At 45.9% G+C, this 26767-nt stretch overlaps 1 protein-coding gene and 2 pseudogenes across 1 annotated transcript in view; 2 read left to right on the top strand and 1 right to left on the bottom strand.

The window, feature by feature from the left end:
• Nucleotides 1–26767, bottom strand: part of GTF2F2 (general transcription factor IIF subunit 2) — a 110118-nt gene that overhangs the window by 15237 nt on the left and 68114 nt on the right. The window contains exon 6 of the mRNA XM_016143857.2: nt 5566–5665. Within this exon, the coding sequence (XP_015999343.1) occupies nt 5566–5665 (100 nt within the window). The remainder of the gene's footprint in view (nt 1–5565; nt 5666–26767) is intronic.
• On the top strand, nt 4041–4162 carry LOC118609442 (annotated as a pseudogene).
• LOC118609860 lies at nt 13392–13510 on the top strand (annotated as a pseudogene).

Genomic DNA, 26767 nt, shown 5'->3' with positions numbered 1-26767 from the left:
CATTTTGTCCGGCTCCTGCACACTGGCATCGTAAGGGAATGATAAAGTAGTCAGTTATCTAACTTGTCAGCAGCCACCACAAAATATTAGTAGGGTGGTTTACTGGTCTAGAAATAGCTTTTACGTTACGTGCATTTTCATCACCGAGCTTGTCTGCCCCCAATGACCACATTTCACGGCCTAACCAGCTGTGCAGAAGCAAATGTCAATTCCGAAAGAACTTTAAATGTAGTTCTCCAGTTACACATTTTTATAATCCAAAAAATCCATCATGTACAATTTTACTTTCACAATAGAAAGCAAATTATTCACGGCTAAAATGCAACCAAACGTTGAAAAGTCCCTCGTGGATGTGGTATAGAGATGTTCGGCCATCATCACTGAACCCTTGACCGCTGACTAAACTATAACTGCCGCCCACTGCCAATTAAAGTCCTCTGACACAGACGTCTGCAAGTTCCTAGGTTGTCGTGTGCAGAAACACTTTGGTTCCTGGTCAAGGCCATGTTTGTGGAGGCTTTAACTTGTGAAGCAAGCCGGATGGCCTCGATGATCACGATGATCACGGTCTGCATTCCAAATCCCTTCTGAAAGACCCGCCCGCCTCCAGCTTGTTTGTGCCCAGCGCGACCAAATCAGTTCTTCAGAGCCACTCAGCCCTTGGTGTGCGAACTCGAAGGGACAAAAGCATGCAGCAGGCTTCCACGACACGACGATGTGCAGATACTGCCGAAAAGCCTTTAGGACACGGTCCTGCGGGCATCTATTTTAATCGGAATTCCAAATTTATAAGTATAACCAAAAAACCCCACAAACAATAAACTCCCAAACCCTCAACAAGCTGGAGACTAACAGACTGGTGGCCACACTGAAGGAAATACAGTATGCATAAAAGCTAACTTCCTCTCTAGGTCCTGGGGCCTTATGCCAGGATTTTATGTAATGATTTTATTCCTTCCAACACTAATTTTCTAGTTAAGTTTCTCTAGTTCTCTATCACTTTCTGACCACGAGCTTTTGCCAGAAATAAAAAGGGGAGGGGGGAGCGGAGCAATCTTTCTTCGGGCTGGGGTGGGGGTGCAGAAGGGATAATAACCAAGAAAAAAAAACGCTCTGTTTGAAAACCTCAGATTTGGTGCAAGGAGACGCGATGTCCTGGCCTCCTCCAGGTGTCATTTCTGCCCCCGCCCCCAAGAGAAGACTCCATCCCCGTCTCTCAGAATCAGTGGCTGCATGCCAGAAGCACCGAGGGAACCCGAAAATCTCAAGGCAGCTGGCTTCCGCCTCAGACCATTATATCAATCTCTGGAGGCATTTTTCTTTTCTGCAAGCGTCCCAGGTGGTTCTAGTGTACAGCCAGCTCTGAGGACCACTAGACAAGAGAGGACATGGTTCCCCATGAGAAAAGGTCGCAGAATGCTGTGAAATTTACACAGTCTAGACAACGGTGTCCACAAAATCAACCAAAATACACAGGCCGAACGAAGCACCCTTACTTGCCAACAGAGATGGAGGGATCTGGGAAGAAGCTCACACGCCAGCTGATGCCGTATTTTGATTATATAACTGTCAGCAAAAATTTTTAAGCGTGAACTATATATATGTATATTTGTAGACTGTAAAAATGCACTGTGTTAGTATGCATAGTTATTATAAAGCATACACAAACACAAACATTTAAAGGAATGGCATAAAAATAAAACATTATTTTAAGTTCTAATTTGTCAAAATTACAAAACACTCTTATGTTTTGCCCTCAGAATAGAGTGGTCTGTCCCCATGGTTCGGATGCTAGCTCTCAAAGGAGCTGAGAATCGCGACAGCCTCGTGCCCGCAGCGGTTGACGAGGTCACGGCGCACCGAGCTGCAAACCGCGACAGCCTCGTGCCCGCAGCGGCTGAGGTCACGGCGCACCGAGCTGCAAACCGTGACAGCCTCGTGCCAGCAGCGGCTGATGAGGTCACGGCGCACCGAGCTGCAAACCGTGACAGCCTCGTGCCAGCAGCGGCTGATGAGGTCACGGCGCACCGTGCACAAAGGCCAGGCGCCACCGCCTCAGTTGCTGCTGACCCGCCTTCAGCCCTGGAACGTGGGGCGGTGGCAGCGAGGCCCCGCGGGCCCCGCTCCCGTGACTCCGTGCCAGCCGGCTCCCAGCTGGGGTTCTGCCAACGGGAGGGGGGAGGTGCTTTTTCCTTCGGGGGGCCGTGGGCGCGCCTCCGATGGCCGCGGCCTCCGGATCTCCGGCCGCCGAGCCCCTTCCTTCTCCCTCGTGCAGCCCCAGCCTCTCCGCCTCGTGCTCGTGCACCGTCTGCAACCGATTCCCTCCGTCAGATCCCTCTCCGCTTGGAATATCTACAGTTGTTTTTGTTTCCACGAGAGAAACGAACTGAATCATCATTAAAGACAGGGAATGGCAAGCTGTATTTAAAACGACATTGATAATTTCCTTTTTGGAAAGGCCAAGTTCTTGTCAGATCGATTACATCATCATCGTTTCTGTCTCATAAAGTGACTGATAAAGAGATCATTTCAGAAGTAAAAGAAATGCCAGTTTTTCTACCTTCTTGTGGACATATATGTTCTTTATTAGTATTATCTTAAACCCAAAGTTTCTTTGCAGGAATCTTTTCAAGCCATTTGTTCATTTTTTAAAGACCGAATTCAGTTAATAATAGATACTATTATCTATAAATTCCTGAATTTAGCAGCGAACCTAAAACACTGCAAGCCAATGAGAGCACGAGGCACGGAAGCACCAGCGCCAGCCCCTCCCTGCCCTGCGCCTTCTGCGCTCCCGCTGGAGACCGAGTGACCAGCACAGGGACCGCACGGGTGTGCCAAGGTCCATCCACACAGCTGGTACCTCAACGCGTAATCTCTTTCCCTTATTAGGTGAAAAACAAGTTAAACACAAGTTCCAATATCTCTCCCCCTCACTCAATCCTACTTAGACAACCCATTGTTTCCCGAAGTCTGTTTCCACTGCATCAATGGATGGGGGAGAAGGTGTCTATCTACTGTTTAAATGTTTGCAAAGTGCAGGATTAAACAAATTCCTAGAGGTTCCCAACATTAATGTATTAAATGCAGAGGGCATTATAATCAGGTATCATCAGGATCCACAGGTTCCTTTAATACAGAATCATTTTACACCACTATTTTTTTTCCCCAAGGAGACTCACGAAATCAGTGTTTCAAAACACTTGCTCTGGAAAACGCTGGCCTCTGGGGAGTGAGGTTTCGGCCTCACAACACAATGAGGATTTAAGGCAGAGGACAGGCCACTAGGTGAGAGCCCGACAGGCCACATGCACCCCAGGAAGCTGGCCTGTTCAGGGCCAAGCTTTCAAGGAAGAACCAAACCGAGAGAGAATGTTAACTGTAGACTGCTTTTTGGCCCAATGAATGTTTTCCGAAAGACGAGGAGGTAGGTTTCATAGCCCAGAGTGTCTGTGAACTAGAGAGATAAACTTAGGCTGAATGTTGAGAATAGCCCCAGGTGCAAAGTGGGCATTCAAATATTTGGAGATTATTTTATACACACACACACACACACACACACACACATATTTATACATACGTACATACATATATATGTAAATTTTTCTACGTGCCATAGGTGGATCAAAAGTTTCTAGAGTTAAATGCAAGATGGTTTCTTTCTGATCAAATGTAACGATACAGTTTTATAAGTTACGTATACCATGTCCCCCCCACCTTCCATTTTTTTGCACTGATTTTTTCCCCCTTATTTTTATCCTGTAAATGTGCTCAAAGAACCTCAACTGTTAAAATACTGGGATTCATGTTTACATTCTTTCACCTGGCAAACTTGGAAAATATTTCAATATTACATTGAGTTTAAAATTTTCTACTGAACATCTTGATTACAAACACAACCACTAAGTTACTCTTGTTGAACTGTTAATGTTTCAGAATCTTTTAAAAATCAGCGCCCCTTTCTGATAACAATAACGAAAGTTTTACACTCATCCTGTAGTTGATACTATAACACTAACCATGCTTTTAAAAGCAATACAGTCTACGGCCATGTGGCCACCCTGAACACGCCCGATCCTGTCTGATCTCGGAAACTAAGCAGGGTCGGGCCTGGTTAGTACTTGGATGGGAGACCACCTAGGAAGACCGGGTGCTGTAGGCGTAAAAAGATAAATAAAATAAAATGAAAGCCATGCAGGTGTCTCCACCCGCTCTGACAGACCCCCCTGGGAAAAATTACTAAACATTCAGATGTGGTGGGTAACAGGCAATCTTCGTTTTTATATAAATAAAATCTTAATAAAAAATTACTGTATGACGCATTACTATGATGACATTAGTATAATGAGTCACTCACACTACGGCGACCTCGACACAGGCTGATACTATGAAGTGAATGTCACTTAATGTGACATCTGAAACCCATCTTCTGCATTTGCCAGGTGGTGACAGTGTCAGTGTCACTGAGAACTAGAAAGAGGTCGGAGATCGGACACGAGCAAAGCGCCAGCTCTGACGGACCGAAGATTCTCCTGTTGCCTTGGAAATCGTGGTCCGCGGCAGCAGTGACAAGAGTGACTCTGGCGGTGGAATTTAGGGAAAAATGACTATGGTATAGGAAAGTGCACCTCCTCCTTCAAAGGGGACAGAGATGAGCCGTGGGGGCGGGGGCTTCGTCCGTCTGCTGCCCAGGAGCGGGCGCCTCAGGCACAGGCTGGCAGCGAAGACAACGGTCGCTGTTTCGAGAAGACAAGTCTCAGGCGGCCGCGGCAGGGCGCTGTCACGGCCAGGAGACTCGGCCGCCGGTCCCTCAAGAGCGAGGCTCCTGAGCCAGGCTGCTCAGTTACTGGCAGTGTGCGCTCCAGTGAGCTCACCTCGGGTCCCTGTGACCGCCTCTGCACAGTGAGAATACAACTCCTCGCTCCTGCACAGGGCAGGGACGGTGACTAAATGTGTCTCGCTGTGTATGCGACACTCGGAGCGGTGCCTGGCACGGGGTTCACAGAACGAACACAGGTGTGTGTTGTATGCTGTAGGACTATGACACGTTCAGTATATGTGATATGCTTCAATACAAGAGATTTAAAAAAACACACCCGGCAGCCCTCACCTTGCACGGTAGTGCGAGGCCATAAAAACGCCCACGGTGAGGCTATGCGAGGCACCTTAATAATCAGCGGGAAAAATTACCATTGTTCTGTGACTTTGAATTTTTGTCAAAACATTAAAAACTCTCCGTTATAAAGGTACAGAAAGATGAAAAAAGTAGAACTGATATTAAGGACACTGTGATTTAAAACATTAGAAACAGTGAAAGATGACGTGTCTCATTTTTTTGAAAAACTTATCGCGAGTAGTTTGAACAGGGGGAGCCTTCTTCTCACTGTATAACTTGGGACAGAGCCAACGTCTTCACGCTTGGCAGACTGTCACGTTCCTTACTGAGCCTGGAGGACTCAAGCACCTGGTAGCAAGGTGTGTGACCGCAGAGGTCCTTTCAAACCTGAGCCTTGATACAGGGAAGAGTAACGACGTAACAGAATGAACGAGGACATGAAGACTCACATTGTACTGATGATTGGCAACAGGTTTGTAATTGGTTGTCACGACTTTGTCCAGTTGTTGTGACAGCCTCACAGGTTTGGAAGACTCTTCTATTTGCAATCTGAAAAACAGAAGGCATGATTAACAAATTCACATGTTTATTAGAGAGAAACCTGAAGAGTTATTCCTATAATTCTTCTTAGTCAAGAACTAACACTTAATATATAAGAAGTAACCGTAGAAGACACACCAGCCTGGCCGTAACACTTCAAACACACACAGAACATATGTGACTATAATGCAGAAACCAGACCCAAGCTGAACACACAAATCATCTCATTATAATTCTACAACCTATTTCTAGTCTTACACTACAAGTCAACCCTTTACTTAAACAAGCTAACCAGCTTTACATTTTTGAAAAAAAACCTGCATGTGCAAATAAATTAACTTATGTGACCTAAAGCTACTCAAGTCATTAACCTGAAACTTCTAGTCGCTTGATACGAGATGAAGGTAAACAGAAGGACAACAGCTGCCCCCCAGCGTCCGGTGGCTGCTTTATGGGACAGCGCAGACACAGAACATGTCCATCGTCACAGAAAATTATACTGGACAGCGCTGGTCTACTGCAGGACTCCATCAAATTATAAGTTGAAATACTGCTTTTGCGAAAAGAGCCGTACAATAAACATATGACACTATGTACGGCATGCTATAAAACACGAAACTTGACGAGTACATATGTACTCAAGTAGCAATCTTAGGACCCGATTTTGTTTTGAACTAAATGTTATACTTAGTGACTCACACTCTATCATTTATTTATTTTTAAAAATTGATTAATATGGTATATCAGTACAGTAAATCTAAAAAATGGTTTAAGGGGGAAAAAGTATAGCTTTCCGAGGTGACTATTTTTAAAAAAACAAAAGGTACTATTGTACCTTTAGATGGCTATCAGCAAGATATCAGAATGAGAATATACTTAAAGCACTGCAAGAAATTGCCAACCAAATCTAGCTAAATTATTACTGAAGAACAAAAGTAAAATAAACTATTTTTGGATAAAGAAGTTTACCATTCATAGACTCTTACTGAGAGAACTACTCAAGGATTCGTTCCAGTAAAAAGGAAAATGAACCCAAAAGGAACCAGTGGGATGCACGGTCACAGGAGATAAATTGCGAACCATGTCAGAAAACTGCCTACTTAATAAATACAAAAAAAGACGGTTTTTTAAAAAATAAAGTGGAGCTAACATGAAAGGTGGGAAGGCAGAGAAGAGAATTAATGCATTTTAAGATTTCTGTTTTCTAACTTTTCTGTAATAAGCATCAATTACTTTTATAATCAGAAATGGAAGTACATTTTCTTAAAGAACAAAATTGTTTCTTGGAAGGTTAGTTTGAAAGCCATAAGAATGTTGGTCAATTAAAAGCAATTCATGCTCAATATCATATATTACTTTATTTCATTTGAATGAGACTTTAAGTTCTTTGGTTCAATAAAACAAGAACTAAAAAATAATTTTCCTTTAAAATTCCTTCAAAAGCATAGCTCATAGTATAAAAGATACCTGTAATTTATAACATTCTTATTATTTAATTCCTTGGATAAAGTTAATTATCTATTTGCTTCTGCTAGTTTTTAGGTATAGAACATCAAGACACTCAGACGATAACAGATATCTACCACGCTGTCTATGAACCATGAAGAGAGCGCTAGCCGGATGTCGAGAGGGGAGGTAGGAGTCCACCTGAGGACGGCCTTGGGCTTACAATCCTTCAATGGCCGCTTAACTGTTCTTGGATGAAACACAAGCTCCTTCACGTGACGTCACGTCCCTCTGGGATCTCTCCCTGCCAGTCTCCCACATCCGCATCAGGCTGCAGCTGTGCCATGGCCGGGGTCCAGGCGGAGCCTCCTGCTGGCCATCACCCAGCAGGTGTCGCTGGGGGCCTCTACCTCTGCCAGGCACTGGGCCAGACGCCGGGGATGTCGCAGCAACGGCTTGTTCTAGTGGAAGACGAACCCGAAAAACCGTTTACCTGTACCTAGCTAACCGCGGCACTGAAGAGGGAAGGGGCCGCAGCGTGAGGCTGACCGCCTGCCACTGTGAAGGCAAAGGGAAGCCCGGGGGCGCCCCGCGGGCAGCGGGAGCAGCACGGAGCTCGCCGGCAGGACGCGAGGCAGCAGGACGGTCAAAACGCCGCCTCCGGGCTGCGGGGCCGTCTCGAAGCGGCTAACGGGGAGAGCTTCAGGGAGGAAGAAGCGACTGGAGACCTACAGAAACGTTTACAAAGCGTGCGAACCAGGCACGGGGGCCTCCGCGGGAAGAAACAGCTCGGTGGCAGCCTGCTCCCGAACGCCCGCCGCCGGCACGGCCAGTCTCGGGGGGCTGGCCTCGCCCCCCAGCGTGCCGCCGCCACATCACCGTCCGCTCCGATCGCCCCGCTCCACGGTCCCATGTCACGAGACACTCCAGGGGAACGGCATGCACTTGCTCCTTCCTCCCCGTTAGACGACTGTGGCCATCACTTCGCACCCCGAGAAGCCCTCGGGGTCCCGGCCCGCTTAGGCGAGCGCGTCTGCGCCAACGGCAGCCGAGGCCCGCCGGACCCCCGCGCCGGGGTTCCCGGGAAGAGGTTATCTGGGGCCACCGCCTCCTCACTCGGGTTCGCGCGGCTCGCTTTCTTTTCCACTCTAATTCGATGGTTCTAAAAGCCAGTGCTGTCGGCCGCAGAGCAAGGCGCCATTTTTATTCTCAAAGTGTTTAATCTTTTACATATGTAAAGGAAAACAATGAGTTAACTTCGTAAAAATAAAGAGCTCATGTAAAAATTTTAACTTTTTTGTTACACATTTAACGAGTCAACTTCAAGGGTTTTGTTTTAATTAAAAGAGCATTATCTTATGACTCAAAACTCAAAAGGTTAGTCTATGGACTGAAAATATGACATACTTTTAAAGAACTGTATCTTAAAATACTTTAACCTTGAATAGTTTAAAATAATTTAGCAGGGTTCTTCATTTAACACTAAATAATTCATTTAACATTATCTCATGAAGTGTCAGAACAATTTGCAACTCTGTTTCGCCATTGAACAATGCTCTAAATTAAACATCACTGACTTCAACGTGCCTTCAAAGTCAAAATAAGGCTTATCTCGGCTCGTATAAAATAATTGGAAATACTTGGTTTGAAAAGCTGAACGGCACATTACACACAGAGCTTTTAGGCCAGATGCCAGGCAAGCCGAAAGCTTCACTGTCCTGATTATTTAAAAAAACGGGTCTTAACCTTTCCAGAAAAATTTAAAATCTGGCATTATTTTCAAGAAACAGTTCATAGAAAAGTGATTCTCTGTGATCCTTTAGATGCAGCCAGGCCTTGTTTTACCTTTGTTTTATAAACCGTTAAAATAATACTCATTGCTAATTACTGCCACCACTTCCAGACAATTTATACCTTCACACTCTCAGAAGGCTGGGATTCATTGAATTACTAATGATTTTAGAAATATTATTTTAAGGGTCAGTTTTATCTCATTTCTTCCCAACGAAGAAAATGCTCAAGGGCTACATGACTAAGAGCTGAAACATACATGAGACAACTATCACAAATAATAAACAAAGACAGACACTCCAAGAGCACTTGCTTTGCGCTGGAAACTGTTCAAAAGCTTTACCTAAATCATCTCAATCTTACTCTCTCCTCTTAAGTAAGCAATAACGGGACTGGCACTCAAGATGCTTCTGTTTTACCCCAAAGTTCAAGCAGTTAATCTACATAGCCCCTGAAAGTATAAAAGCATGCAGTCCCTTCCATACGATATCCTAAAAGGCTATAAAAATCTCAAATTAAAATCTCACTGAGTTTAGTTCAAAATAAGTTATTCTCCTTGACACTCATCAACCTGCCACAACTGGCCCAATTCTACACACACACACACACACACACACACAAGCATTTTCCTTAACAATGTGGAAAAAAGATTCCTATTAAGTCAATGTCACTAGTCCTTAGGCTATAACCATGGTCTATAATCATAAAAAATTACTTAAATATCTTCATTATACTTTAAGATTTATGTATTATACTCAGATTTCAAATTTCAAATTATTTAGTATATTTTGGAAATATGAAATCCATGTTAAAAAAAAACAGAGTCGCAGAAACATGCCCAAAATATTTTAAAGGATGCACACTAGTAAGATCTAACAAAATAGGAAAAAAAGCCAAATTCTATTGCACTAAGCTGTTGGCAGATTGGGAAAGAGAAGTCTACCAATTTTAGTCAATAGATCCTTCATTAACCTCACTGGTACGTACAGTTCTTCTCATGTAAAAATAACTCAATACATATTTGTTAAGCAAATGAACAAATGACACATTTACTGCACAATTAGATCACAAAGGAAAAGGCTGAATCCCATATTAATGAAAACCACGATAATGACTGATTTTATGCATATAGGTTATTTTTATGTCTAAGCAGCAAATCCTAAGTACTACTGCGCTGCTGATCTAGTTATCAACGACAGAATTAAACAACTACAGAAAACACCGAACAACAAATGCTTCCGTGGGCAACCGCCAGTGTGAGTTATTCTGTAATGTTAAGATCATGATGTTCGCATCCACCTAACCTTAGTTCTACAGCTGCACCTGACTGTAATTTATGCTAGTCTCGAAATGCTAGGTTTCACAAAAGAATGTGTATTTTCTTAAGACTGTGATTTCATTTTTGACAGGAGAGGGCAAAGCAGTGAAGGAGGTACAGTGCCACCCAAGGGGGAAGGAGCGGACATTAGCTGGGTGACAGAGAGAGAGAAGTCATGGCAAGGAGAAGCAGGGAGAGCCGCGGGAGAGACGCACGTGGCCCAGAGTCACATGACAGAAAAGGAAGCGTTGGAGGAGGGCCCAGCTGGAGAGCAGGTGGACGGAAGGCCGGGAGAAGGGCCAGGTGAGGGAGTTAACAGGTGCACGGCGCGCTGATTTACTAACAGGAAAAGGCTCTGATGATGCCTAGTTTGAGGACAGTGCATTGATAGGAAGTTTCAATATTTTGAGAACAGGACAGAGAAGAGGAACTGTAACAGAAGGACATTTTAATCTATTATTTGTAAATCTGAGTGGCAATGAAGAAATTTTAGGGCTCACAACTGACAAGTAGTAGAATGATATCCTTATCGGGCAGAGCTACTGGAAAGATTACAGATAGCAAATATTAAATTATTTGGACAAGAGTCTCTTACCAACATGTATTACTTTTAAGTGTCATGGAACCAAGGACCCTTCTCATAGACCCAGGGCCTAGAATAGATGTAACATAAAGTGTTTAATAAATAAGCGAGGGAGAAAAAAGGACAAAAAAAGTTTTAAAGAGCATTTATTAAATTTGGTTGTCAAACCACGAGTTGCAGTAATACGTGCTAACATTTAGATCTGGCATTTAAGAAAAGAGGCTGTAAAATGTATTAAGGTTTAATTTTCACTCTGTAGGAAATGCCCAATAAAAGAAAATTCTCCATTATCTACTTGCACTGTTCAATATGGTAGCTACTCGCAATATGCAGCTGTTTGATTAAAATGAGAACCTCAGTCTCTCAGGCGCACCAGCCGCATTTTCAGTGCTCGAGGGCCACGTGGCTAGCTGCTACTGTTTGGACAACACAGGGACAGAGCACTCCCATCGCTGCGGGGACTTCCAGTGGACAGCGCAGGGGACGTGTCAACCCAAAGGTCTACCGGGGCCTGTCAAGCGAAGCTGAAGGGAACAGTGAGCGGCGGGGCCTGGTGAACCGGACACAGCACGAGCCCCGCCCTCGTGGGCGGCAGTCCTCACGCCAGTGACTGTCGCCTGCAGGGACGCAAGCCGCCTTATCAGATATTCTTAAAACATCATTCGAGAAAACGCCGTCGGATTTTGCGTGAAGTCACTTACTAATTCAAAACAAACGTGACCCCGCGAAACCAAAAACACGTACGCCAGCTATGGCAGGGGACCCAGGGTTTTGTTGTTTTAAGCAGAGAAGCAGCAAAGAATTAAGAATTGCTACTAAAGGCAAGAAAGTCGGGACGTAAGTGCGCCACATCCAGGGGCCTGAGACTGCCGCTGAGCAGTGGCTGTCCCCGCCGCCCCGCCCCAGAGGAGAGCCCACGAGCAGCTCACGGACTCTCCTGGGCTGCGCTCAAACTACGAGTTGAAAAATATCTCCTACATAACCCAGAAATGTGATCGTTTTTGCCTCTTTAGGGAACTAGCAATTTCACAGGATTCAACCTAATAGCTCCCTCTTAATGAAAGACTTAACACTAAGTTGAATTCTTCTATATGAGAATAATTCAAATCGTTAATTAAGTCCCAGTGTAATGGTGATTTGCCCAGGATCACAGTTTGTCAGAGGCAGAGAGAGAAAAATATTCAAGATTCCTTATCCAGTGCTCTTCACTTGCATCGTAATTGCATTTTAAACATAATGAAGTAATTCAGATGTCTTTTCAAGTGGGTAAATGTGCACTATCCCAACTTAAAATATTTATAGCTATTTAAGAAGACATAGCATGCCCAGTACACGTCCAGTGTTGAGAAGAGGCCTACACCCTGCGCGGGAATGATGATTCACGCCGGGCTTGGTTTTCTCCTAGATTTTTCTTAGAAACAAGAGCCACCCACAAGTTTTTGGTATGTGCTGAGTACGGTAAAGTGAATGACAGTTAATATAATAAAGACTTTTATGTAAGTGTCTTGTTTTTGTTTTCCTAATTCGCTGCATAACTTGTTTCTCGCTGAAACAATACGACTGCCAATCCCTTACCAAACTTTCACTTCATCAGGAAGAACATATCACCAGCATTCCGGGCAGTATCCACGTACCTGTTTACTAAACAACATAAACTCTCAACCGTCTGGAATGTAAATGTCTTCCACACAGCCGGAATATTTTCACTATCCAACGCAGTTTCCTTTTCTCTTATACCCTTTCCTTATGTAATCTACGCATGACCCTGAACTTGAAGGGCACGTTCAGTGGACAGCTTTAACCCAAGCAGTGGCGGCGCTGCCAAGTCACCAGCACGCGGGTGGCAAGCGCACAGAGGCCCCAGGCTGGAGGAAGGGAGCGGACCGCGGCACACAGGAACTGTCCCTTGGGCATCCGGGGAGGCACGGGAGAGCTCGGGTCTGCACTGCTCATGCTTTTGTTCAAATAATTATAAATTTTGGTCACTTGCAACTTATCCATTGCAATATATATATTTTTTCCATTAGTCGAAGTCAGGCATGATTTCTTCTATCATTTCATGAAAGCAAACTGCATTCACCTTGGACAGTTGGGATGCCAACGTGAGTGTGTGAGAGGGGAGGGGAAGGCGGGGCAGGAGGGAAGGATGGCGTTTGATGGAAGAAACCCTTTGCTGATTATGCCTTTTGTGATAATCAAATCCTCTAATCACCGTTTTAGTACAAGTATAAAGAAATACATGAGAAAAAAATGTTTCACTAATTAAGATCAAGATCAATCACCACTTCTCAACATATGACCAAGTACTACTCTTTCTACACTAGAAATGAAATCGCCCTTAACGCCAATGGATGATGAATGACAAAAAACAAGTTTCATTCTTTAAGAACGTTTCAATTTATTTCCCTCCTCCAAACTCCAACAAAAACAAAAGGCCTAAATTATTTGGTGTGGTTCTCAGGGGTTCGGGGGGCGAAAGCTTATCTATCAAAAGGACCAGTAATATTTATAACTTAATATTCAAAAGAGGAAAAAGGAAATTCTTTTGTATTCAGATTCATGCCAATAATTTCACATTTGAAAATATCAAAGACGAAGTCTATGGCCAGGTCCCCCGGAACAAGCCTGATCCTGTTTGATCTCAGAAGCTAAGCAGGGTCGGGCCTGGTCAGTAGTTGGATGGGAGACCACCTAGGAAGACCAGGTTTTGTAGATGTAAAAAATTAAAAATAAATAAATAAAATAAGGGATTGTAAGCTAACAAGGCCCTTGCAATCTCAACCAAGTGTTGCCTCGTCTAAAAAAAAAAATGTGTGTGTGTGTGTGTGTGTGTGTGTGTGTGTGTATACACATATCTCAAAGCCAAAAGCAAACCTATATGGTCCACAGAATGACCGGGGATAACGCTCAGCCCAGAAAGAATGCACCGTGCACGCTGCGTCAGGCTCTGAGACCAGACTGGTTTTAAGTCCCAGCTCTACCACGAGGTGCGACCTCAGTCACGTTCATCAGCCTCGTTGACATCTTGGTGCCCTCGTGGGAAAACACCAGAAATAGGAGGGATAATCTTAATAAAACACTTAGTAAATGGCCTGTCCCATAACATGCATTCAGTACATTTTAGCTGTTATTACGGTTACTGCTGTTGCTCAAGTAGCCATGCTGGACAGAAATGAATGAGAGTTATTTAAATAAACACAACTGTGAATAATTATCTGGTTCACCAATTGGATTTTAAAACCAAGCTTTATAGAACCTGTGTCATCCTTGATTTATTCTGATGGAGCCTATTTGGCTATATCACGTTAAAAGCACTTTCTTCGATGTCCTCTGATGTTTTCAAGGATAAGAAAATTTCTTTCTAAATGTCATTCGGCAGCAGGTAAAACATGCGATGTACATGGAAGTGCTGATTAAAACTAATTATAATTTAACCGAAGCACCAAAAGACATAAAAATGCGGTAGCTTATTACACTCTGGGGTAACTGTACGTCTGATTCAAAAATTCACTGGAGTTGAGATGCAGACAAAATATCTTTGGCTTTAATCCTGAGGGCATTCCATTCAGTCTCGCACGTGACTTTGAACCAGGAGTGACTAGAACACGTGTCTGAGTTTAACAAAAGTAGAAAAACGCATCTGAGCAGCGCATTTGCAGTTATCCAGGGGGAAGTCAATGGCCACTCTTAAAGCAAGTCCTGAAAGCTCTCTTCCCGTCTTCCTCATCGTGTTAGACGTGGTTCAGGGAGGCTGTGCGATCCGCTTCCCAGGCGACAGGCCGGGCTCAGAGAGCGGCGCAGTGGGCACAGCGGAGTGCAGACCCTCGCAGCCCTCCCCTCCGTCACTGGGAGCACCTGTCTGCCTCTGACCAGTGTCCCCACTTTTCACCTCCTTGGCCTTTTTAGTTGATTTCCTCTACATTGTCTAAATAGCTCTGGATTATTTCATATGCATTGTTTTACTTCAGTGTCCAAACTGGCTAATGCCTTCGGGGAATGTTAAATAAAAACACTCAGGCCCGCTCCCACCCATAATCCCTACAGGTTAGTTTAGGCTTTTACATCCTGTAAGTACTTTACCCACCACGCACCTGTACTGACCCTCATAAACGTCTGTGTGCGGGGTGAGGTACAGGGGTCAGTGTAGACAGCAGTTAGAGATCCTGACACCACTACATGCAACTCACGTCAACATCCATTTCTTCTCCCAGATGACTTTTTTTTTTTTTTTTTAATTTTCTTTTCCCATCAGTTGCTCCTCCGATGACTTTCATAAACAGAAAATGTGTTTTGCCTAAGTACCAACCCCAGGGCCCCCACCAGCTAAGTCGGCGGCTGCTGCCTTCTGCTTCCCAGTGGATCCCGCACGCACAGCAGAATGCCACGACGATGCGGGTGGGACTCAGGACCGGCCAACGATGCGGGTGGGACTCAGGAACCACCGGCCGGCCGGGGGAGGCCACACCAAGCGCTCTTCCCCAGCTCCACCCAGCGCTGCCGGCGCGAGGCAAAGTCTGTCCGCGGGACAGCCCACGGTTACCCGCTCCAGGGGCAACTGACCCCACCACTCTGTCCTCCGGCATGATCCATTCGACAACCGAGTTAGGCAGGAACCAGTGAGAACACATGGAGGAGGGACAGGTGCGCGTTTACCCGAATAACCGTTCTCTCGCAGACACGCCAGGCTTCTCCTGGTCAGCGTGTCGAGCCGAGAAGGACGTGAATAAGGATCTGAACCTGCTGTGTGTTTATACAGCTCTAAATGAGAATATAGATGACTAAAGGGAAGTGGGCCTCGGGTTTAACTCATACACAAGGTAGGAGTTAAAGTATGGAGTGTGTTTGACAAAAGCGGGTTAGGTGTGAAATGAACTTGGTGGTTTAAAGCGAGCCTTTACATGTTTGTAAAACATGGTGCGGCAATAATCTTTACAACATCTAAGACGAGGTCAGACTCCTGAACTGTGAGCTCTCACCACCGTGAAGAAGCTGTCTTCTCAACTAACGCACGTTAGAGAACGTGTATTTTCCGTGAGGTGAAATCTGAAGGAAACACATAAAAAAAAAATGAAAGCAGGCTCATGTGGCAGGAGTGACTAAAGGAATTTAAAGTGCGTGTGTAGGAGGCGAAATGAACGTGGTACCGGAGCCACGGAAGCTGACTTACAGGGTTTATACAGTACGAGACTAGGAAAAGCACCGTGATGAGAGTACTTTCCAGTTTTCATATTTATTGTATCATAAATGGGCGACTTACAACCAGAATGACTTAGAATGGTTTGAAGCTAAGGAGCTAAGGTTATCGAGCAGTCCCAATTGCTAACTTTCTCATCGATTTTGCTAACTCCTAAAATTACTTCGGTTAGAGATTAAATAAGCTGTTTCTGACAGAAGCGACGTTTCTCCCCAGCCAGCCGCTGAGCTATATGCTGCAAGTATGAATCACTTTTCCAAATTAAAATGGCTCTGATCCTATGACTGTGTGATGAGTGCCAACAGATTACAGCCACAGGATCAAACGACTTCGATTCAACAAATTTAAAAATACCGTTCTGCAAAATTCCACTTGCCTCTGAGTAGAAATCAGAATTATTAGTTGCATATTGTGTCAAACTGCAGGAAGCTACTCAGCCCTCCACTAACCAAGACACTGTTGCTATGGTGACCAAGCGACTACAGCAAATGGCTACTTCATTAGTGACACCAAGAAGCTATAAATGCTGGAATAATGGATGGGAATAATCTGGCGGTACGTGGCTGCCACGTGACTGAGATTCAGGAGGGATTTCTGAAGAGATAAAGTAAGTTGTAATGCGTTGCTTTGGCAACCTTAGAAAATTAAGAGGGGTTCTGGTGCTGACGGGAACGGAACTGAGCCGGGCGCGCTTAGAGGAGTGGTGAGGCCCGGGGCAGGGTGCTCCCTCAGGACCGGCTGCCGGGGGCTGACACCAGTGTCGGAGGGCGAGTGTCACTCACACGGACATTTAGGACCGCAGACACAGACAGGGCTCCCTGACTCGGGGCTCAGATCGGCACTGTGACCGGCCTTCAGGTCCCACGGCCTCGCTTCCTCTCCGTCAGGAGGATAAAGAGGGGGGTGGGAACGATTTCTGCACAGGTTTCGACTTGGAAGAATTTAAAATTTACATTCAGGAATGAAAGCAAAAGTTAGATGTAAACTTCTTTGATACAGTGACAAAAAAGTAACGCTCGGGTTAGGAGGAGGGAGAGGAAGCGGAGGGCGGGGGGGGGGCACGGGGAGCGGGGTGAGCTGGCGCACGAGCTCTCGAGGGCCAGCCTGGGCTGTCGGGGGCCCGGGGCTGAGACCGGGGGACCGCGGGAAAGCGCCCACTGACCAACGGGGGCCCATTCCAGCAGCGGGGACCGGACCAGGGCGGGGGGCTGGGGGCTGGGGTCTGGGCGGACGACCGGGCGGGTGGAGAGCAGCGACGGGCACCGGAGAGCTGAGGCCGGCGTGTGGGCCCCGTGCACGTGCCACTGGCGTCAGCGGGGTTCTGGGGACCGAGGACAAGCCGGACCCAGGGTCAGGGGCACGAAAGCAGCATGAAGGAGCTACAGCTGGTGGTGCAGTGGGCAAGGCAGACTCACCCCGGAGAGCTCCTTGAACCCCAGGGTCCTCGCCATTCCCGGAGCTCGCCAACTCCTCCCCGCCATCCCACCCTTCTTCTGCCTCGCAAACTCCTGCTGAGGCTCCCCCCCACCCCGCAAAGCCACCCTCACGCCCCCGGGCTGCTCCGCTTCCCTGTCCTTGACTCCTCTCCCCTGCAGCTCTCAGGACAGGACCACAGTAGCCCCACAGCCGCCGAAAAAGCCGGCTCTGCACGCAGCGTTTCGAGAAGGGAAAACGATCCGTCACGTTACTCAATTACATTTCGCCTACCGGCTCAGCCTGCCTGCTCCCTGTCAGGGACTGCGCTAACGACTGATGCTCTCTCCTCTTAAAGTCCATTAGCAAAAACTAATAGATATCCGCAATGAAAGCGAATGAAGCAAGACTGTTAGAGAAGAAACTCAACTCAAGTAAAATTTTCTGATACTGGTTGTCTTCAAACGGTTTGAGGTATAACTGACACACAATAAACTACGGATGCTTATAGTGTACGATCTGAAAAGTTTTCACACATGTATATACTTGTGAAACTTGTGATATTTATTTTAGAAAAACGGCCCAGCCTGACAACCTAGGCTCCTCAGTGCTGAATTTTGTTTTCCCTGTGGAAGAATCAATAACCCCACAGTGGATACAAATATTTTAAGTTACTGTCTATCTCTGATCAATAATCTCAGAAATTTAGGGACATAAGTTTTATTTTATATTTTTAATCAGAATAAATATGAACATATATATTTATATCTAACTTCTAAATTTCACATGCTAATGAAATATTTTTTAAAAGTCAGTAAACATGTTCAGGTAATATAATGATATACTTAAAAAAAAAAAGAAAAACAAGTGAACAATGATAGGCCAAAAATAGTGCAAATATACAAAAGTAGCTCACCTATATTCTTGCTATGTAATATTTTTTAAGGGAAAAGCACTTGCAATAGCAAAAATTATACAAATATACAAAGCAACCCTTACCAAAAATGTTCAACTCCTGTATGAAGAAAACTACACATTGTTACAAAAGAGATATAAAATGAGGCTTAAATAAATGGAGAGGACAACTGTGTTTCCGAATGAGAAGATTAAATATGCTAAGAAGTTAATTCTTCCCAGAGAAGTCCACAGGTTTAAAATAAAAATTTTTTACTGGAATTTTCTGATTTAAAAAAATTGTTCTAAGATGGACATGGAAGACTAAACAGGTAATAAGAATTATGAAAAAAACAATTAAAGAACAATAATAATGGGGATCATAATATTCTAGGCATTAAAATTTGTTATTAAGCCACGATAATTAAAATGTACATTTCTGGCATAAAATTAGAAAGATGAAGTGGAAAAGGCTGTTTAGAAACAGACCCTATGATGTGTAAGAATGAAATTTATGATCGAGTGGCATCGCAAACCTCTGAATAAGGGAAGAGATTCAGATCATGTGCTCGAGAGAGGAAAAACTCCGCCCTCGAGCTTGTGACGATAGGGAAAGGCACCCACAAGAAGGCGGACTTAGGAGACACCTGAGCGAACAGTGACCCATAGCATATTTTAGAGCTCAGGTTACAACATGACAAACATGCTAATCATTCTGATTCGGTAACGCAGTCCCGTGGTACGGAATCTGCAAGGTAGGAAGGGATTCATGATCAAGAAAAGGCCTGAGAGATTCAGATCCTCTCCCTGGAGGCAACCAGCGACACAATTTCTTGTGTGTGCTGTAAGGTGCATTTGATGGCACTTTATTTTTAAATAAGTCTCTGGGTGGACATGTTTTGCCTCTGCTCTCTAGTAACTGCTGACTTTGGGAGACAGCTTGTCAAAGGCCACTGTTACCCCTCTGGAAAAAGAGTTAATTGTTGGTGAGGTATTGAAGGGATAAGAAATCACCATACTCAGAGTTAATCGTAGTTTTTGGGCATTTTATCTCCACGTAAAGGTAATAGGTAACAACATAAGCCAATGACTTAGAAGACAGACTTTTGAGAGGGTTTTAATCACAGATGAAAGAGTGACCCGGTTAAATACAGCATTACCATGTTCTGGTCCGCATACTGTTTGAAAACTGCACCTTCTTCCTAAGAATTCCATGTCGCCAGACTAATGTTTCTCAAAACGTGCTCCGAGGACCACGTCAAAATCTCTGGGTTGCCTTTTAACAAGGCATATCTGTAGTTCCGACTCAAGACCTATTGAGTCAAAAACTCTGGGGGCTGAGCCCTAGGATCGACGTCTTTAATAAAGCTCCCAGGGGATTTTCACACGCATGGAAGTCTGAGAATGACTGGGAACATCAGCCCCGGAAACAGAGAAACCCTGTCTTTCTTTCTCACTGGAGCATGGTGCCTAGGGTGACACCCAACAAAAAAAGGTATCCTTTAATACACGGTGACAGTTTCAGAGTGTACGCTGAGACTGGCTGCAGAATATCTTGGCATGCTGTCAACAGCAGCTGATTTTGAAACTGCATGCTTCATCCATGATAGAAAAGAAACGAACTCTGGCAGTCGCCAGCTTCATAGAGTTCATTTCGCTGCATGACTCAGTTCCACGGCAAAGCACTGGGAAAGATGTCAGGGGATTTAATTACCAATACTTCATCATCTATCTGAGTTTCAGACACGTGATACAAGCGTATCATGTTAACAAGGACCAACTGACCCAAAGAAAGGATTCCAAAATGAGGTATTCTACATATTTTTATTTCATGCTGTAATAAATGCAGTGACATCTGTCCTAAGCAGAACCAGGGAAGAAGCAAATAAAGAGCATCTCAGGAACCAAAACAGATGTCACGAGGCCACAGCTCCGGGCTCTTGACTCACAGGCCGGCCCATTAGACCTTCACTCAGAGTCTATTCAGTCTCCTTTAACGCACATTATTCATTCTAATAGAATTTTAAAACTGGTTTCCTAGCTCACAGGAAATTAAAAACACTAAATCAGAACAAAGAAATGGCTGCAACAGACAGTAACACAATCGACATGACAAACTGATGGCTGTTAAGAGGGCAGTGAAGGACTACAGAGAACAATCGAAGAACTCACAAAGGGCGGTCCTCCGCGGCCCGCCGGTGTCAGGGTGAGTAACCCCACCTTCCCGACAGGATCCGAAGGCATCCGCCACATAATTCAAAAGCAGGCGTTCGCGAGAAAGACCAAGTTAGAGAGAAGGCTAAAAACCATGTGCCCACGACAGCATGAAGTATGGACGTCGGTACGACGGGTAACGTACCTTAGAAGGATTTCTGCTTATTAAAGCTAATTAATAAGTGAAAAAAATCATAGACTTTTAAGAATAATTTAGTAACAACCCTTTGGAAAACTCTTAGAAACTAACTACTCATTCTTCTAGAGGTCCAGGAAGGAAAAAGAGACTCATGTACCAAACCAGTAGAGGTAATTTTCAAACAAAATGTCCTTAAAAAGAAAATAATTTCTTCAACAAAGAAATTATTTCTTTGTTGCCATTGCTGGCAATAGTTATTCTTATGTTCTATATCTGAACGGCTTTATAGGACTATATAGTTTATTGTCATTTAGTCACCATTTAGAATCCACAAGGGGATTACTTCTAGAAAAGTCAGGGTGCTGTATTCTAGGAGTTATCTTCGCGTTGAAGGATCATTCTTTATGAAAAAGGAGTATCTGAAGTTTATGTAACAAAAAACAGTGCAACTGAAATGCACTAAAAATAACAACAACAGAAGTATAAACTAATAATTTAATGAGCTGCAATAAAACGCCATATGGCTTTCAATGTCATTATGTAATAAGTATCGAAAATTCTGCGAACAATGGCATTTGGTCGTCGCCGCCCCCACCCCCTCCAAGCCTGGCGCGCAGACCAGGCAGCGCTGGTAAGCAGCAGATCTGTACACTGACCTTAGCTTTTCCGCGTCGCACGAGCCTCAGGAAGTGTGCGTGTGTGAGAGTCCCAGAGAAGTGCGCCATTAAGCGCTAGAGGGTCAAGTGCAGTTCATGAAGCACGATCAGTGTTTTCCGAACCACACAGAATGCTGCGCATCAAAGAACAAACTATCGAGAGCGAGCAGCTCGAGGACACGGAGGAGGTCTCACCGATCTGTGGCCGAGCGCCGGCACACAGCAGGTGTTCGCGTTTACGTAGCTGCGGGCAGCCTGGGCTGTGGAACCTTCCGTGGGGGGGGGGGGGCGGGGGGACTGCTCACCCTGCAGCGTTAACGTTAGCTGCAACCGGTCACCGTGTCTTTAATTGTGTGCACGCTATGACACAGGTCGTGCGGGCCCCGCCAAGGACATTTTAAAGAGAAAGTTATCTGAGATTTTAAAATTAACTTGGGAATATCTGTAAATTAAGTATAAGCTAATTCAATTTTATGGGACTTTGACAAATAAAAAATTATTAGAATTTAACAAAGGAAAAAAACACCTGTTCATCTTCAGATAAATCTCCAAAATATGAGGCTAAAAAGATTACGAAAAACATTTGCTCACGCAACAACTACTGACCGAGCGTTGTCACATAGCAGGCGCTATGCTAGGTGACAGGGATACCATCACCGAGTCATAACAAGTAAGTAATAAAAAGACAGTGCTATGCAGCAGTAAGTGCTAAGAATACAATAGAACTGGTCACGGCTCAGCACATAAGTAGGCGGTGGGGAGAAAGATGAGCCGCGCCACCTCAGAGGGGCAGAGGGCCTGTGTGGGAGGCGACACTTGCCCTGAGCACTGCAAGGTGGCGAGGAGGCTCAAGCTTTCAGATCTGGAGAAAGACAAGTACTAAGGCTGAAGGACAGGCCTTGACATGGGACTGCGCTTGTCTGAGAGACAAAACAGCAGCCATTTGGGCTGCTGCCTCATGAATGAGAGAGGAAGAAGCTTCCAGATCAGGTCTCAGAGTTGGAAGGCGGGTCCTGCAGGGTCTTGTGAATTCTAAGCAGGGAGCAGAAATGACTCCGACTGCTATGTGAACAGTGGCCTACAGGGGGCAGCAGGGAGCCACTAGTTAGGAGGCTACCCCAGCAGTAGAGGGCGGGCCAGCCTCACCCACAGGCACCCACCCTGTGCAGTCACACGGCACCTGCACTCGGTTTAATGCAATGCTGTCACCATTTCGAAATTCTTAATAACTTATGAACAAGGGGCACTGTATTTTCATATTTTCATTTTGCAATACTCTGCAAATTACATAATCAGACCTAAATGCAGGTGAATGCAGAAGACAGTTTAGACTAGTGTCGTAGCAGGTCAGGGGTAATAGTGGTAGAGCCGAAGATGGACTGGATGTGTCCTGTCAACTGGAAATGGGGAGACTGGGGGATGAGCTGCACTAGGGGTGAGAGGGTGGGGGACAACCAAGAATGCCATTTCAGGCGTGTGAGGCCAGGGTGCCGGAGACGACCAAGGGCAGCTGCCGGGAGTGTTGCACGCACATGAGCGCCAAGGTCGGGAGGGGAGTCTGGGCTGCAGACACGATCTAGAGTTGCCGTGTACAGTTTTTAAGTGGACAGGGTTGCTTAGCAAGACAGTGTAGGGGGAAGGCATTCGAGAGATAAGCAGGAGCTACAAAGACTACGTGGGGCAAGAGGGAAATTCCAGAGGATCACAGTAACCAAGGGAGGAGAGGGTACCCAGGGTGGAGCCCTGAGGGAGATCTGGCAAACGCCCTCGGGGTAAAAGATGCTCCAGCAGCGACTACTGGATTGTCCGTCTATTCCGTCTAACAGCAAAATACCCCCCAGTCACCCTTCTGTTCGCCCGCCGGGCTGGTGCGCCACAGCTCCTAACACACCCTGGTGACTTGCCCTGGAGCACGCTGTGCTGCCCCCCAAAATCCCCTCCTCCCCGTCCCTGTATACTGAAAGGCGGCGACTTCTTTCTCTGCCTTCGCCGAATCTGCATTTTCTGAAAGCAGGTATTTACTGCCAGTGCCGACCTCTCATATTGCACATAACAGTATAACATCCTTAATTATTACTTAATACCCATGTATGATCCATTTCCTAAAACAGATAAGCTCTAGTCACTTTTTAATGTTACACTGCTTACAATACATTAGATGCTCAAAAAATGTCCGTTGAACAAATGAGTAATAAATGACGCTTTGAAGCTCTGAAATGTGGGGAAGTAACAGAAGCAGATAAATTAACTTGGCAAGTAACAGCTTAAAAAGGAATGACTCATTGTGATCAAAGTCCCGGGCGGCCTATAAGACAAGAGGCATAAAGCCCGAGTCCCAGGCCTTTCATTCCATCCTTTCTTCATTCGACAAATGCTCACCGTGCACCTATCAGGTGCGGGCCCTCTCCCCGGTGTCAGAAACACCGGTGAATAAGGAGCCCGGCCTGCCCCTGGGGAGCCCGGCCTGCCCCTGGGGAGCTGGCTTCGCCGGCGTATTCTGTTTTGTCTGAGATCATGACATCTATACCTTCTCCTGGTTTCCCCACGTCTACTATTTTTCGGTTTGAAAAGTTTCTACTTTAATATTACTAATTCCATCCTTTCGATTTTCCTCAAATATATAAAACATTAGAAGAAAAGGGTGTTAGACATTGCAAAGCCTTCCGAGTCACAGAACATGAACCACAATATATGACAGCTGTAATATATTAGGACATATTAAAGAGTAGATCTTCAAAACGATTGGACTAGTTCATCAAAATGACTCAAAGCACTACAGATTTCACATGAACTTCACAAAAGTAAAATAATGAACTCCACGGGCATGTAAAATCACTTAATGTCCTACCTCTCTCCTGCAGCTATGTGGGGCTCTGAACTTTAAGTCACTGTATCAGAGCTCGTTTTTAAGTTAGGATCTGCAAGTTGATAAAATCTGATAGACTCTGAAACAATGAAGCAGTCACACAGCTTACATACATATCCCGAAGTGTCCTGTTCACTTCGTCAGGTAAGAGAACCACGGCACTCACAGCATTAGTTTAAGTTGCGGGGTACTAGGGCAAGGACCACCCCCTGATGTGAGAGGCGAGATGGAAGACAAGCTCCCTTCCCTTTTCCTGTGACAGGCCAGGCAACTTCAGAAACCAGTGCAGGCCGAAGAGGCAGCCGGTCGCCCATCGACCGTGCTGGACTCGATCGGGGCTACCTTCGAATTCCGGCTTCGCCATTTACAAACTGGGAGCTGAGGCAAGTCACCTAACTTCTCTAAGACCCACTTTTCTCATTTGTGAAAATGGAAATAAGGTGTTTTTTTTTTTAAGTAACTAAAATGAACATCTCATGACTATAATATGAAGGAAGCCATTTAAGAGTGGGTGGGCCCGTCCTGTAGGCTGACCTGTCTTCCTTGAAAATCAATTCCTTTAAGCAGTCTTTAAAAATGTTTCAAGTGTCTTTTCTTTCGCTGCTTCTAAACTCAAGGGTTCTCTTTTAAAATCTGAATTTTCTTTCCGACACGTCCCAGGCGGCTGGGTCTCGAGCAGGAGGCACAGGCACGTAGGCAGGCTGCTTACGGGTCGCGTCTGCCTGCTTCTTGGAAGTGGACTAACTGTGCTCCTCCCGGCGGTCGGAGAGAGGCCTGAGAGTCGGGGGCGTGCCCTCGTTCCCCGCGGCGCCCTCCCTGGTCCTCACGTGCTGCAGGCGTCCCCCACCGAGGCTGACAGCCCCGCTGCCTGACAGGGCCAGGCCAGCAACCGGTAAGAGGACGGGGCCTGCCAGCCTGCAGCCGAGTGGATGGTGCAGCGCCTTCCGAGTCTGCCGGTCCGCAGTGCACAGGGGTGTCACATGCACAGGGGACAGTCACACCGGAGACTGCAAAGATCGGTATGTTACTGTGACAATTTTCTGGAAGATGGCAGTGATGTCTTGCTTAACAAAATCAATCATCGGGGTTTCTGACAGACTGAAAATGAAAACGCGCGAGGAAGGACCACCTTTTAGATGTGCGCGGAAGCACCAGAGGGGCCGGCCAGCCGCGACAGCCCCCACCCTGAGGGGGTGTGGCCACTTCTGGGGTCGCACTCAGAGAGCTGCACATCTTCCCAACACGTCTCCGGCACAGGTGGCTGGGCCAGACCCGCCCACCTGGCCCGGGGAGCAGAGACGGTTGTCCTGGCGACGAGTCCACCCACAAACTACAAGGGACTGCTCAGTTTTGTGTTTAAGGCCAATCGAAAAACGGTACACTTTCAATGACTTTCCTTTCTCTCCCATAAAAAAAAAATAAAGCATGCTCACTCAACTACCCTGACCAGGTAATCTTATAGCCATTATTTCACATTTTAGTAATAAAAGGCTTAAAATCAAATGCCCAGCTTGACATCTGCCCATTTGTTCTTAAAATGTATTTAAATGGACAGGACAGAAAGGACCAGAAAGGGATGAAAGGCAGGTGGACGTCTAACGCAGACGTTACGAAGGGGACAGGAGCGGTAACGGGAGAAGCCGGGTAACGAAGATCAACCTCCACGCTTCGCAGTTTGGCCTGACGTTAGCCCTGCTGATCCACAACTGCGCGTGAACAAAGAGAAACTGTGGACTGCGGTATTTTTATCCTGCAAAGCTGTGAGGCTTTGTAGAAACACCACCCCAGCCAACACTGCTTCTCAGGACTTATAATTTGAACTTAAGCACAGTTAAATGCACTTTTTAAAGAGTGATAATTCAGGAGAGATTCATTCATCAAAGTGTAAGTGCAAACCCTTAGCTTTAAAATGCTGATTGTGGACAACCGCTCTACTCCCATCTACTGAACGTAAAGCCGTTAGAACAAAGATGAACGAGCTATCGTCCCCACAGACATAAACAAAAGTAATAAAAGTAAAATAAAGAACAAAATGTCATTAATATAACTAGGAAGAGTGTGGCGGGAGCCTGGCGGGGGTGGCGGCCATCCTGTGTGCGGAAGACGGCCGGGCAGATTTCCCATGGGAGCCGGACCCCGCGGCCTGGGGAGGCTCTGACAGGCGGGGGTGGGGTGAGAACGGCTGAGGGGAATGGCAGCCGCAGAAGGGGCCTGACCCGAGGAACCCCAACAGAGTGGGCAGAGAGGGGGACCTGCCACCCATGAGAAGTTTAGAGTGAGACGGCAGCCAGATCCCGAAAAACCTCCCCGCCTCCTCCCAGCCTCGAGGGAAAGTGTCGGAGGCCCTGAAAGGAGGGAACCGTGGAACCTGTTGGCTGTGCAGTTCTGCTGGTGCTTTCGTCCTCTACACACGTTAATCACCTGGAAACCCTTGCGGAGGCAGCGCAGTAACGCCAGAGGGCAGAGGGCAGTCCTCGCCCGCCGAGCCCCCACGGACCGTCTGTCCTTTAGAAAACACGGGCAGACGCCTTCCCCGGCTCCTCATGGTGGTTTCCTCCCACTGGTGTTTCTGCACGCTGGCTACGGCTATTTATAAC

The sequence above is a fragment of the Rousettus aegyptiacus genome, unplaced genomic scaffold, assembly GCF_014176215.1.
Source record: "Rousettus aegyptiacus isolate mRouAeg1 unplaced genomic scaffold, mRouAeg1.p scaffold_m13_p_11, whole genome shotgun sequence".
NCBI classification, from domain to species: Eukaryota; Metazoa; Chordata; class Mammalia; order Chiroptera; family Pteropodidae; genus Rousettus; species Rousettus aegyptiacus.
This window is presented reverse-complemented; position numbering and strand designations above follow the sequence as displayed.